The sequence below is a fragment of the Gallinula chloropus genome, assembly GCF_964237585.1.
Source record: "Gallinula chloropus genome assembly, chromosome: 13".
Taxonomy (NCBI): Eukaryota; Metazoa; Chordata; class Aves; order Gruiformes; family Rallidae; genus Gallinula; species Gallinula chloropus.
The window spans coordinates 8,900,526-8,912,317 of NC_140098.1; the positions used below are offsets into that span (position 1 = coordinate 8,900,526).

Sequence of the window (11,792 nt, forward strand, 5' to 3'; positions counted from 1 at the left end):
TGGAGGACATGGTCTAGAGGTGGGCTAGGCAGGGTTTAGGCTGCAGTTGGACTCAATGATCTTAAAGGTCTCTTCCAACCCAAGTGATTCTATGAGTCTATAGGCAATGTTCAAAATAAGTAAGTCATAAATGATTTTTTGCTGCAAATTTCTTTCCAAAAACCTTAATAAGCTTAGCTGCTCCTAATACCTGCAGAGTAAATATATTTTCCAATATAAATGATAATCTCACCTTTGAACATGGGAGATATTTAATTTTTTTCTATTAATATAAAGCTATATTAGCCAAACAGGTAATTTCCAGTTCTTACTCTTTTAAGAGTTTGTGTTTGGGAAAAGGAACTGACAGCTTTGCTCTTCAGTGAAACTGCTTCTTGTGTTCATTGTACGTATTCCCGAACTGCCAGTTCTTTCAGGGTAAAAACCCGTACAGGATCTTTTTTTGCCTTCCATTCTTCCAGCTTTTCTTGCAAAGACAGAAAATCCTTGCCCAGTTCATATGCCAAAGTGATCATTGTTTCTAGCAATGGAATATAATACCTGTGGCTGCTGTGCGTACGAAGGCGTGACAGAGCTTTTTCTCCATATTCAAAGGCACTTGCTGGGTTTTCCAGGTCCTTGTGGCACACCACGATAGCACAGAGAGTAGGGACGATGGATGCGGGGTTGCCTCTCGTCAGCCTTTCCTGCAGACCAATGACTTCTAAAAGGATTTCCAAGGCTCTGGTGTACTGGCCACCCCGCAGGCAACTATATGCTTCCTGAAGCTCCGGCCTTGTTAAAAAGTCAATAAATTTTTTTGATCTTCGGATATATTTCATAGAATACAGAAGTCTCAGGTAGTCCTTGAAGGCTAATTTTCTCTCATTGATTATTTCTTCTGTGAAGTTCCCTGTTAGAGATTTTTTGGGAAAGGTCATATCTTCCATTTCTTCACTGAACTCCTCCAGCAGATTCCGGTGCAGTTTCTCAAAGTCTGAGTAACGCCGCTCAATTACAGACTTGTTGCTGTCAAAACTCCCTGTTTGCAAAATGATGATTTTATACATCTAAACACAACAAAACAGAAAAAATGAACATGAGGAGGACTGTTCTAGCCCCAGTGCAGTCAGATTTTGTCTGATATTGCTTTGAGAAGACTTTATGCTTGTATGTCCTACCAGCCAAGCGCTTCCTGCACCAATTTTGTGTGTGTAATCTTGTATACTCCCGTGGCTCATAGCAGTGCTGCTAAATTAGTTGCTGCCTAGGATTATGGTGCAGGCTCAGCCTGATGTTTGAGAACTGTAGCCATCAAATTAATAACTCCCAGCTCCCACTGTTATGTAATTTTGTCACCAGACTTAGCCATAGCATGTAAATAAGTAGTAGATAAACACTGCAGTAACAGATCCTGTCCTGCAAGGTGCTGGGAATGGTGACCTAGCAGCAGACTGCAGCATGTAAAATCACTTACAAAGGGTTTCTGTAGCTGTACTTTGTTTATAGCAGCCGTGCTGCTGCAATCAATCATCTGCAGTGAAGTGAATGGATTTCCCAGACTTAATATTGAATGCAATCTATTTTACATTAGTTGTAATATTCAGAAATGTTGTTTGTATCAGACATTTCTAGGGATTTGGGGGTGTCATTAATGCTGTGAAACAGAAGAACTATTTGGCAGTAATATTTGGTGCCTGCAAAAATAAGATGGAGCAACTCCAAAGCCTTTTTTCCTCTCTAAATCATTGTCCTGTTATTCAAACTTACTAGGTATATAAATAATGCAAAAAAATGTGACATTTCTACAAAAATCTGTTTGCTATCCAAAAGTTTTCACTAACAGCTCACACCAACGCTGTCCCACATTAACAGTACTCTAGAGTATGTCTTCCTCAGCTCTTCACTAGCCTCAAAATGACTATAATAAATGTGATATTAGAAAAATACCTGAAAAATAAAATCGTGTGTTGTACAGATTTTCTTCTGATGCTGATCCAAGCACAAAGACATTGAGGAAGGACCAAATCCCTAATGTGTGTAAACCAGCAGAGCTTCTCTGAGGCCATCTTCACTGTGTCAAAGTACACCAGCTAAGGACATAGATGTCTGACCTTGTTGGCTTTTGGACAGTGACCACATTCACACTCAATTTAACCCTGTTCCCACTGAATTATACAGGAAGAGAAGCAGGTTTATTCATGCCAGTTGTTTCTTTGCTGCTGTTGAAGGATGCAAGCCATTACTAGCTCTAGTGTCTGATTTAGTTCCTTGTTTTTCCTTAAGGATAAATTCTTTCTTTTAATCTTCATAAATGATATTTAAAAACACTCTGGAAAGATTTTAAATTTGAGCTGACTTCTCTGATCTCTTTTCAGTTGTAAGCACTGTCACATGTTCCTATACTTTGTCCTGCTCCCTGCTGAAAAGTGTATATATATGTCCGATGCATATCCAAACCAATCATAAGAGCAATTTTTTAAGCTATCATTTGATCAAGGGCAGCTAAGTTAATAATTTACAAGTAATTGGTTTTTTATTTGGGGAGTGTGCATGAAAAAAGGAAGAACTACCATTTAATTAGACTATCATTCAAATTGCTTCACTTTTATTGTAACACAAATCTTTTTGCCTAGGCAAGTAACACAACCATGTTTAGCTACTTGCACATGCACTGAATGGTCCTCTTGTTCTCATGCAGTTATTCTAGAATAATTTTTAACTATTCAACAAGCTGATTCTTAGCATTTTTCTTCTACAGATCTCCGAGGTTGTTGCAAACAAGGAAAGCATCCCCATCTGATTTCACAGGAATATTGAGAGACTTTTGCTATGTGGAAGAACATTTCTGGATCAATTGAAATTGTGAAGCAAGGCTGCTGGCTGGATGACATCAATTGTTACAAGAGGCTATTGTTACGACAGTCCTCCTGATGACCAAAAGCCGAACCACAAATAAAAACCTAATCAGTTCTGTGAGTAGAGATATAAAAATCCAACCTGTTTGGTTTTCCTGTCCCTCATACTCATGTTTCACCTTAAAAATATGACAGAAATGTGCCATCTAACAGAGCTCTATGTAGGGAAGGGGAATGATCCCAAGAGCTGGAGGATGTTTTATACTTTGTCAACATCAAAGAATTTTGTGGTTGTGCTTACGTAAATCTCTGATGTGGAAGTTATACAAGTGCAATGCCGCTGCTACAGCAGGGTAGCTCAGTGGCAGTGTAACTATACTGATATTTGTATAGGTGTATGAACTTCCTTAATGTTGACAAGGCCCCAGGTGTTAAGGGCACTCAAGCTACTCATTTACCCAATACCACTTTTTCACTGCTACAGATTTTATGAGGAGATTGTCAGAGTATATTTTAGGGGCAGATTCCACCAGCTATGCCTGTATGAGAACAGGTGCTACTTAATATGACCATGGCTTGCAAAACTTGGCCCTCAGTAAGGCTTTAATGTAGTGAGGCATGCTGTGTGCTGTGCAGAACCCTGCAGAGGGAATAAAAATTAATGATCTTCTTACATATTCATTTCTTAGCTTACCACATATTTAGATAAGTGGTGCTCTACAATTCTGGTTGATGGGATTTCAAAAAGGAGTTTGACTTGTCTGCATTGGCTTTTTTCATTCCTCCAGTATTCCTGAAGCTCCTTAGTGGTCATTGAAGAGTTGGGACTTAGGGATGTGCTGGAATCTAAAACCAATATATTTAGTGTTTCAGGTTAGAACTTTTGCATTTTGAAAGAAAACTCTTAGGTAGCTATTGTGACATGAGAGCCTAGGATTTCTGTTGCTCTAACAGAAAGACCTAAAGACTGATAAATAAGTGATTTCTCTGGTGACGAAGACAGGTTCAGATTCTCTGAGAAGAGCTACTGCAGTCTGAAATTTTGAAAGACACCAAATTGCCTGCAGAATATGAAGTTATAGGAAAAAATATTGACAAGAAGTATTGTATGTATAGGTTGTAACCTGAGGCACAGTCTGGGCAGGAGATATGCTTCACCCATTCCAGAAGTAGCCCAGGCTCCCAAATAAGATATTTCTCCTGGCTTCTTTGTCGCTAAAAGGAGGAGATAGTACAATGCAGCTGCAAATTCAGATATACATTCAAACACTGACCCTACTCAAATATTGAATTTGTGCAGTAACAGGTGAAGGCTGAGAAAACATGAATATCCCAGCCTTAAAGGAGAAACTTGGATAACCAGCTCAGCCAAAGTAGGAATTCTCATATCCCCTTTGTTTTTTGTAGCTGAACGGATGCCACAGTTCAGTTGGTTACAAATATTTATATATCTCCTTCCCTTCCTCTCTCTCCTGCCACAGTCACACACAAACATACATACATATGCATTTATCGAAATGTAGGGCAGCTGGCTGAAGAGTTTGCTTACAGGGGAATTTGATGCAGCTTTTCAAAAGGGTGATTTCTTTGTCTTTGAAATCTACTGACAAGAGTTTTCATCAGGTGCTGTACAGGCTAGCAAAGTGGATAAAATAAATGGAATATTTGTATTTCAGTGGGCACACCAGTCCCAATTTCCTATCATTAATGCCTCTGTCAATGCAGTTAGCTGAAGTCAGCCTGCAATATAGCTAATATTCAGACAATGGAGGTGAATGACCACAAATGAATGGGAAGATAGCAGCCTGATGCAGAAATAGAATTGTAAAGGCACCACAGTACTCTTCCAGTGGCCTCGGTTTTACATGTTCTTAATCATTTGCCCATGCAGTTTCAATTATCAAGGCCTTTGGGGTTTGGCTCAATCTGTACAAAACACATACTTCCTAACAGAGGTGGTGTTTATGACATCTTTGCAGGCTGAAAATCTTGATGAAATTATATACATATTGGATTATATATAACATTTTATTTAATAACAGATGACAGCAATCATAGCCATAGTAAAATTTCAGTGCTGTCTCTTCATAAGGCATATGAGAGACTACTGTTTGGGATTAGCTTCAATCCAATTCTTGGTGTCCTTCCTGATACTGCCAAGAAGTTCAGATTTTCTGATGCACAGAAAGTGCACTTCTGAGATAGCCTACCATCTGATGATCACTGGTTTGGTCCCTGGTGTGTAATTCAAATCTGGGATACATTTTAGGTGCAAGGGATTTAAAAAGGAAAACTGTGAGCACACTAGCAAGTGCATCTGCTTCCCTACTCCTACATTATTACTACAAGTTTAACCAAGTCTTATCTTCAGTCAAGTATAGCAGTGTTGGACTACCTGCAATAAATTAAGCAAAATTTTTTAATAGAAAATATTAATGTCATCAATAACTACATGAAAAATAAAATAGAAGAATAGCATCAACCTTGCAGGACATCTTTTTCTGGATTTTCTTTTCTCCTTTGACCTGAAATTTCAGCTTTGGGTTGATTTTGTTGTTCATCAGATGGGCTTGTGGAAGAAAATGTAGTAATTCTGCTTACAGCTTCTAACAGCTCCCTTTCTGCTGTGCAGTGTGGGTCTTGGTCCATTGCAAGCTATCACTGAAAGGGTACAAAAAATATGACATGTCTTAGTAACATACCTTTAGATAATCCAGTGTAGTAACCTTTTTTATTTGCTTATCCCTTGTCTCTGTGAACTCAGATGAGGATAACTGTAGTTTCTTAAAAAACTAAAGTAGCATACAGAAATATCTATATAGCTAGCAGTAAAGAACCATGCCTGTTACTATTACCACTCTATGTGCATACTTTCTTGGCAGATGAAAAAACATGAAAACCATAAGAAGTTATGTTGACTAAGATCAGGTGGGGAACTCCATTCTTATCTATGAGAATTTTGTCATAAACTTCAGTGGGAGTAGACTTTTCCTCTTGGTACTTTGCCCTCAAACTTGCAAGTATGAACTCAGGTGAATTAAAACCTTGGAGATAATTAGTCTAACTAGCAGCCCAGCTCCCTTATACTTCTGGAATTTAGAATTACTAGAATTCTCAGGGCTCCTAAGCTTGCCATCTGTTCTTAATCATAACCTGTAGGGCAAAATAGGGAAATATCTAAAGTAGTCTAATACTTTCATCATATTTCACAGTTTCAAGTTCTCTCCAGAGACTTGTTCTGTGCATCATGAGAACAAAATAACTCAATCTGACAATGGCTAGGTGGAAGGAGCACTGAGTTTTCTTCTTATTATAGAGAAGCATTATCCCTTTACGTGTCCTTTTGATCTATATACTGTGCTTGTAGTAGATTTGTGTGCCTGTTCTGCTAGGACTACTATCTTACTACATACTGATGAAATGTCTACCACAAAATACTCTTACTCAATTGGCCATTCTGCTGCAGAGATGTTTCCCCCGGATGGTTGGTTTTTGTGGTTTGTTTTTTTTTAAAAATAAACCCCCTACCTGTTACATCATTATTCTATACTAGCAGTCAGTACAGTTTTAAGAACATCCTCTTGGGCTGGGAGCTGTGTTCTCTTAGCATGGGAGAAGTGCTCCTCACAATTCAGCTAATGTGTGAAAAATCAAATAACAGAACAACCTACTTTAAAAAAAATAAGTCTCTCTGCTACAAATACAAAAATAATGCCCAAGGAGTTAGGTAACAAGCATTAAGGAGAGGGTTTAGGACAAGGATGTTACTATATATCATTTTGCCTCCATAACTGTCTACCACACTGTTACATGCAGTGCTAGATACAGAGATGAGGAAACTCCTTCAGCAGACCCACTGGTTTCTAGCAAATTGCAAGGTTATAAAAAGAACAGTAATTACTTTCCCCACTGAAGACAATGGAAGTGAAAACCACCTTCTTCTAACAGAAACCCTTCCTTGTATAAGCACGTAAGCCTGGCTTGTATGAGCACGTACATACACAGTGTCACCCTTCTCAAGAAAAGCATCACAGAAACCCTTCTTTTGGGATTTAGGACTAGGAGATGGAAGTTCTCACTGTACTTCTAGACCTACTTAAGATCTGCTTTTTGAACATGAAGGGTAGTCACCTCCTTAGTGCCTAACTGTTCAGTCTTTTGAAAATAACAGTTTATCCCAAGAGCATAAACTTGCATATGTTTGAGTTTAATGTAAATATAATCTCCACTATACTAGGTTAAATGAGGAATTTGAAAATGGCCAAATGAATTTAAATTACAACTTTTTTCTTGGTTGTGAGTTGGTATAACCTCATAGGCAAAATTTTATTCATATTTAAGATATTTGTATTAATTATATGTGCATATATATAGTTAGCACTTTAAAACATGATTTACCAGAGAAACAGAAAAATGCAGAAGTGAATGCTATGATGTAAGTCTCCTGCCTTGAATATATCTGCCTTGAAAATTACCTGTATTTCATAAACCAGTTTCATTTTCACAGATAAAAATGATTGTAAGGTATAATTAACTAAGGTAGTATTTGTTTTTACAAATAGAAAAATCCAAAGCGATACAAAAACCTGTACCACATCACACAGTTTTACTTTGAACAGACATTCATCCTGTTCCGTTTCGGGGTAGGTGCCCGCCTGACTGCTGCACTGAGTTGGAACACCAGGAACAAAGCTGCACAAAACACTCACCTGGAAACTGCTGAGAGCTTTTAGTTGTGGTGCATGTGGAGGCTGTTGGAAGTCACAAAAGGCCTGCTTTCCATTTTCAAAAGGCAGAGAAATATGTCTGTGCTTTCTTCTAAGAGGAACATTCTGCGTTTTGCAAAAAGGAAGGAAGAAGCCTTGATTAAATCAGACTTCCTCATCCAATTGGCTCACTGCTTCAGTGCTGACTGATTACGCATGAAATTTCCTATCTGCCTCGAACAGCCCTGGTGCTGTCTGTGGGTGAGGTACGGCCTGTGGTCCGCTCTGTGGCTCCAGCAGCAAGGGCAGGTTTGCAAACCTGAGAGTCAGGATTACACATGCAAACACAAAGTCTGCCAGAGGAAAGAGTTCAACAGTAAATGCAATTACAAAATTAATGAAAACTTCACATGGATCTCTGAAACCAAAAAAAACCCCATACTTAGCAAAAGACAGATTAGGAAAAAAGAGCCAAATATGTAAATGTACTTATGTGGAAAAATATGCCCCTTGGGACATCTTTAAAATACAGACTCAACATCTAGTTCAGGAAAGAAAATGCAGATGGTCCCACAATAGCCTCACTCTGTGTAAACTTGTACTTCTGACAGAAATCCCAATTCCGCATAGTGCTTAAACACATGATTAATTTCAAATATCTTCTTAATTGAAGTTCAAAAAGGAGCATTATCATATCTGACATGACTACTGAACTTGAAATGGTCTTATGTGTCTCCCTAAATGAATCCTGCGCTTAAATTCTTTGTTGAACTGAGGACAAAGTGAAGAATGATGCATTAATCCACATGTCCTTTGGCCCAGATGCTTCCTTTTGCAGTTCACTTCACTTTGGAAATTTGCTTTAAAGCATCAGGATAGCTATTTCTGGGGTAAATTATATGGATGCTATCTTCTCTTAGTAATGTTAAGTTTCCCCATTGCCAAAGCTCACTCACTGAAAAACCAAGCCATTTTAATGCAGCACAAATGTGGGAGGCAAACATCCAAAAGACCACATGGATCCTGCCCCACACATTCCTTTAGAACAAACAATTTAAAATAATGTAAAACCAGGGCCATAAACTGGCAATGCCTCTCTTCTGCTTTATTTGCAACATAAAGCAATGCCAACTTTAACTTGGCTTCAGTCTAAATGTAGAAGTTTTGCCAAAATAGCTGTCAGAATGATGAAAAATCACCCCCATGCAGCTACAGCCACACTGGCAAAAGCCCTAGTGTAGATGCCGTTATATTGGCAGTCCTTTAGCCAGTTTAGCATGTTCCATGTGGAAAGTGATTTGAGTTACACCAGAAAAGAAATCTCTGCTTGCCAATACAGCTCTAAGGTGTAGTTATACCAGCCAACCCTTTTAAGTGTAGACAAGGCATAGGTTTCTGGCTCAAGTCTCATTCCTTTAAAGTTAGATTTATGGGTTTGGTTACAATTGTGAGCAAAAACCAAGGGGGATTTCAGCGCATTTCATTCATGCTGACAGTTCACAGATGTATCTAAGCTTTAAATTCTGAATCTGTTAATTTATGTGTTGCCAAAAGGCAATGTTTTATTTTCTGATGCCTAGTGCTATTGTCTTGCTCTTGATAAACCTAAAATAATAGAGGAAAGTATGTTTTGCAGTATATTAAGTATGATCTCTACTTTCAATTACGTCAGAATAAGTAAATCAAATTAACCTAGATGATTAAAAAAAAGTGAAATCTGTTATTATGAGCATGGCTGATTGATATGAAATAATTTACAAATTACAAAATTCTGCAAGAATTCTGCCTGCCTCGGTAGAGCCAGCTGTTAGGGTCACAGCTGATTCCTGAACAGGTTCCTTGTGCCCAAGAGCTGTGACATTCACAGCAGGTTTATCAGGCTGTTCCTCCTCATCCTGCTCCCATGAGCTTGGGTTTGGTCCAGACAGCCCCTGGCCCTTCACTGTGACCCAGTGTTGTTAATCTGGCAGCTTTTTACTTTCCTAAATGTCTACTTGATTAGCACATTCAAAAAAGGTCTACAGCACACAGTGATGTTTGCTAGCAGAATGTATAACCGGTATCTTTCTTTCTATATTCTTAGTTTCAACAGTCAAATACTGTGTAAAGGGTTAATCAGTGGAAAAGGGGAATTTTCACACTGGCAGCATACCAGTGTGAGGGATGGGTAAGTGCACGTACACCATCAATTTATCTGACTCTTCACAAAACTGTGGTAAATTTTAATAGAAAAGCATGTTCTGCCACAGTGATGGAAAAGGGATCCTCATGCACTGGCTCACTCCGAGTTTGTATTCTGTGAAAGCACTGTCTGGCATGCAGAGCACAGCATTAAAATGCACCTACCAAGGGATATGGGAAAAGAGTGCTCTGCAATAACATAGGAGCAAGGCGAGGTTAAAATTCTAACGCTGCAGCGCATAAAAGTCGTTGTCACAGGAGTTAGGTCCTCTGTCCCAATTTAAGATGAAAGGACTTATTTTAGGAAGACTAACATGAAAGTTTATGTTTAAAACTTGGTAACGAGCCACCAGAGGAGCTAGCCTTGTGATGCCATGTTCAGGACCCCTGTACTGAAAGACCATGTTTGTGCTTTTGATGGTTGAAGAACCAGAAGGAACTGCTGCAGTAGTGTAAAACATCCTGCCTTGATTTGTACCCTGATTTGGGCAGTTCACATTTTCTCTATCAGCTATATTACATAAACCTGTATTTACACAATATGACATAATATTTAACCATAGAATACAAAGCTGTTATCAGCCTGAAAAACTGAGGTAAACCAATGTTATATGCAATCTGCAATTCACTGCCAGATTTTATTGGCATTTTAGTATATGCATAGCAAAGTCTTGTTAAAGAATGTGGCTTAATAATATCTTTATATTATAATATCCTTATAACAAAACACTCTTCAGGTTCTGTCCTAAGAAATACAGCGACAGGCGATGTCATAAAGTCTGTGCCACTTTTGCCTCTGAGCCCCCCAACTATGTAACTAGTCCTTATTTATTTTAACAATTCATTCATTAGAACTGTAGATAATGAGAAGAAGCAAGAGGAGGCAGAAGTACCTAACATATTTATCCAAGTTCCCTTTCATCACACAACTAATATTTAGAAAGGGCTGTAATGTTGTCTTTGATGCCTCTACCAGAACCTTTCCTCTCTTTTTTAATAAATACCTACCATTTCCATGTTGGAAGTAGCAGAAAAATTCAGCTGTTCTGCATGAATATTCTGCACTTCAGGGGTGATGCTGTGGGAAACGGACACCATCATCCCACCCCTGGCACAGCACGAAGCTCTGTTCTGTGCTATTTATATAATGTTTAATTGCGTGGTGTTATGTCATTTGAAAGTGGAATTTGTTTACCATACTTCATTATTACAAAACATGTCTCTTAACAAGAGCGTGGTTTAAAGAAATAATTCACCATTTAATGGCAAATATCTGCTGGTGTTACTGACAAGGTTTTCAACATGAAAGAAATGTAACAGGCCCATTTTACACTGCCAAAGCCCTGTTATCACTTTACAACTCCTTTATACTTCTAAAGGAGTATGAAGGAGCTTTAGAGTAAATAAGAGACTTGGTCTGCCTTTCATCTGTGGTCTGTCAGTGACACAGAGCTGTAACGCAAGCCCAGTGGGTCAATAGGATATTAACTTGGGGTTACATTTCCCAAACACTGTTCAGACTTTCTAAGTGGTCTATGTTGGTCAGTTTTTTCCTGCTGAAATCATAAGTACATGATTGCACAGACTAGAGAAATATTATTATATATTTAGTTTTGAGTTATCAGGTACAGCACATGAAGTCGTCCCCATCTAGAATTTTGGTGTTTTATTCGTATAATCTGTCTGTCCCCTCCTCAATATCATTATGGTGTACTGATGGTCCCGTTCCACTTGTGGTTTATTTATACCCAAAATGTAAACATAATGAAATTTGGGCTAACAGGACTTGCTAATGCATTTTGTAGTAGCATAAAAGGCAGCTCTACAAAGGGAGGCTGTAGAGCTGCTGTGCATAGATAGCCACCTTGAGGATTAGCAGAGCATAACTTGGGTTTACTGTGCGTCCTGCAAAATGAAATGTGATGTACACATCTTAGTATCTTTTCATTACTATTTATTCTTTAAAAATTAAGTATGGCTTTAAAAATGGAACCCTGCATTTAAGAGACTAAATGATTAGTGAAGCATTCACTCCATTGTAGATGGAATGTCACCATTTCCTCAGGAG

At 38.5% G+C, this 11,792-nt stretch overlaps 1 protein-coding gene across 1 annotated transcript; it reads right to left on the minus strand.

Moving 5' to 3' along the window:
- Nucleotides 1-380: 380 nt before the first annotated feature.
- Nucleotides 381-5,486, minus strand: SNX20 (sorting nexin 20; the record flags this gene model as incomplete). Its single annotated transcript, XM_084270211.1, has 3 exons — nt 381-1,049; nt 3,532-3,683; nt 5,321-5,486. The coding sequence occupies 3 exons, from the start codon at nt 5,484-5,486 to the stop codon at nt 381-383; spliced, it is 987 nt and encodes a 328-aa protein (XP_084126337.1).
- Nucleotides 5,487-11,792: the final 6,306 nt, after the last annotated feature.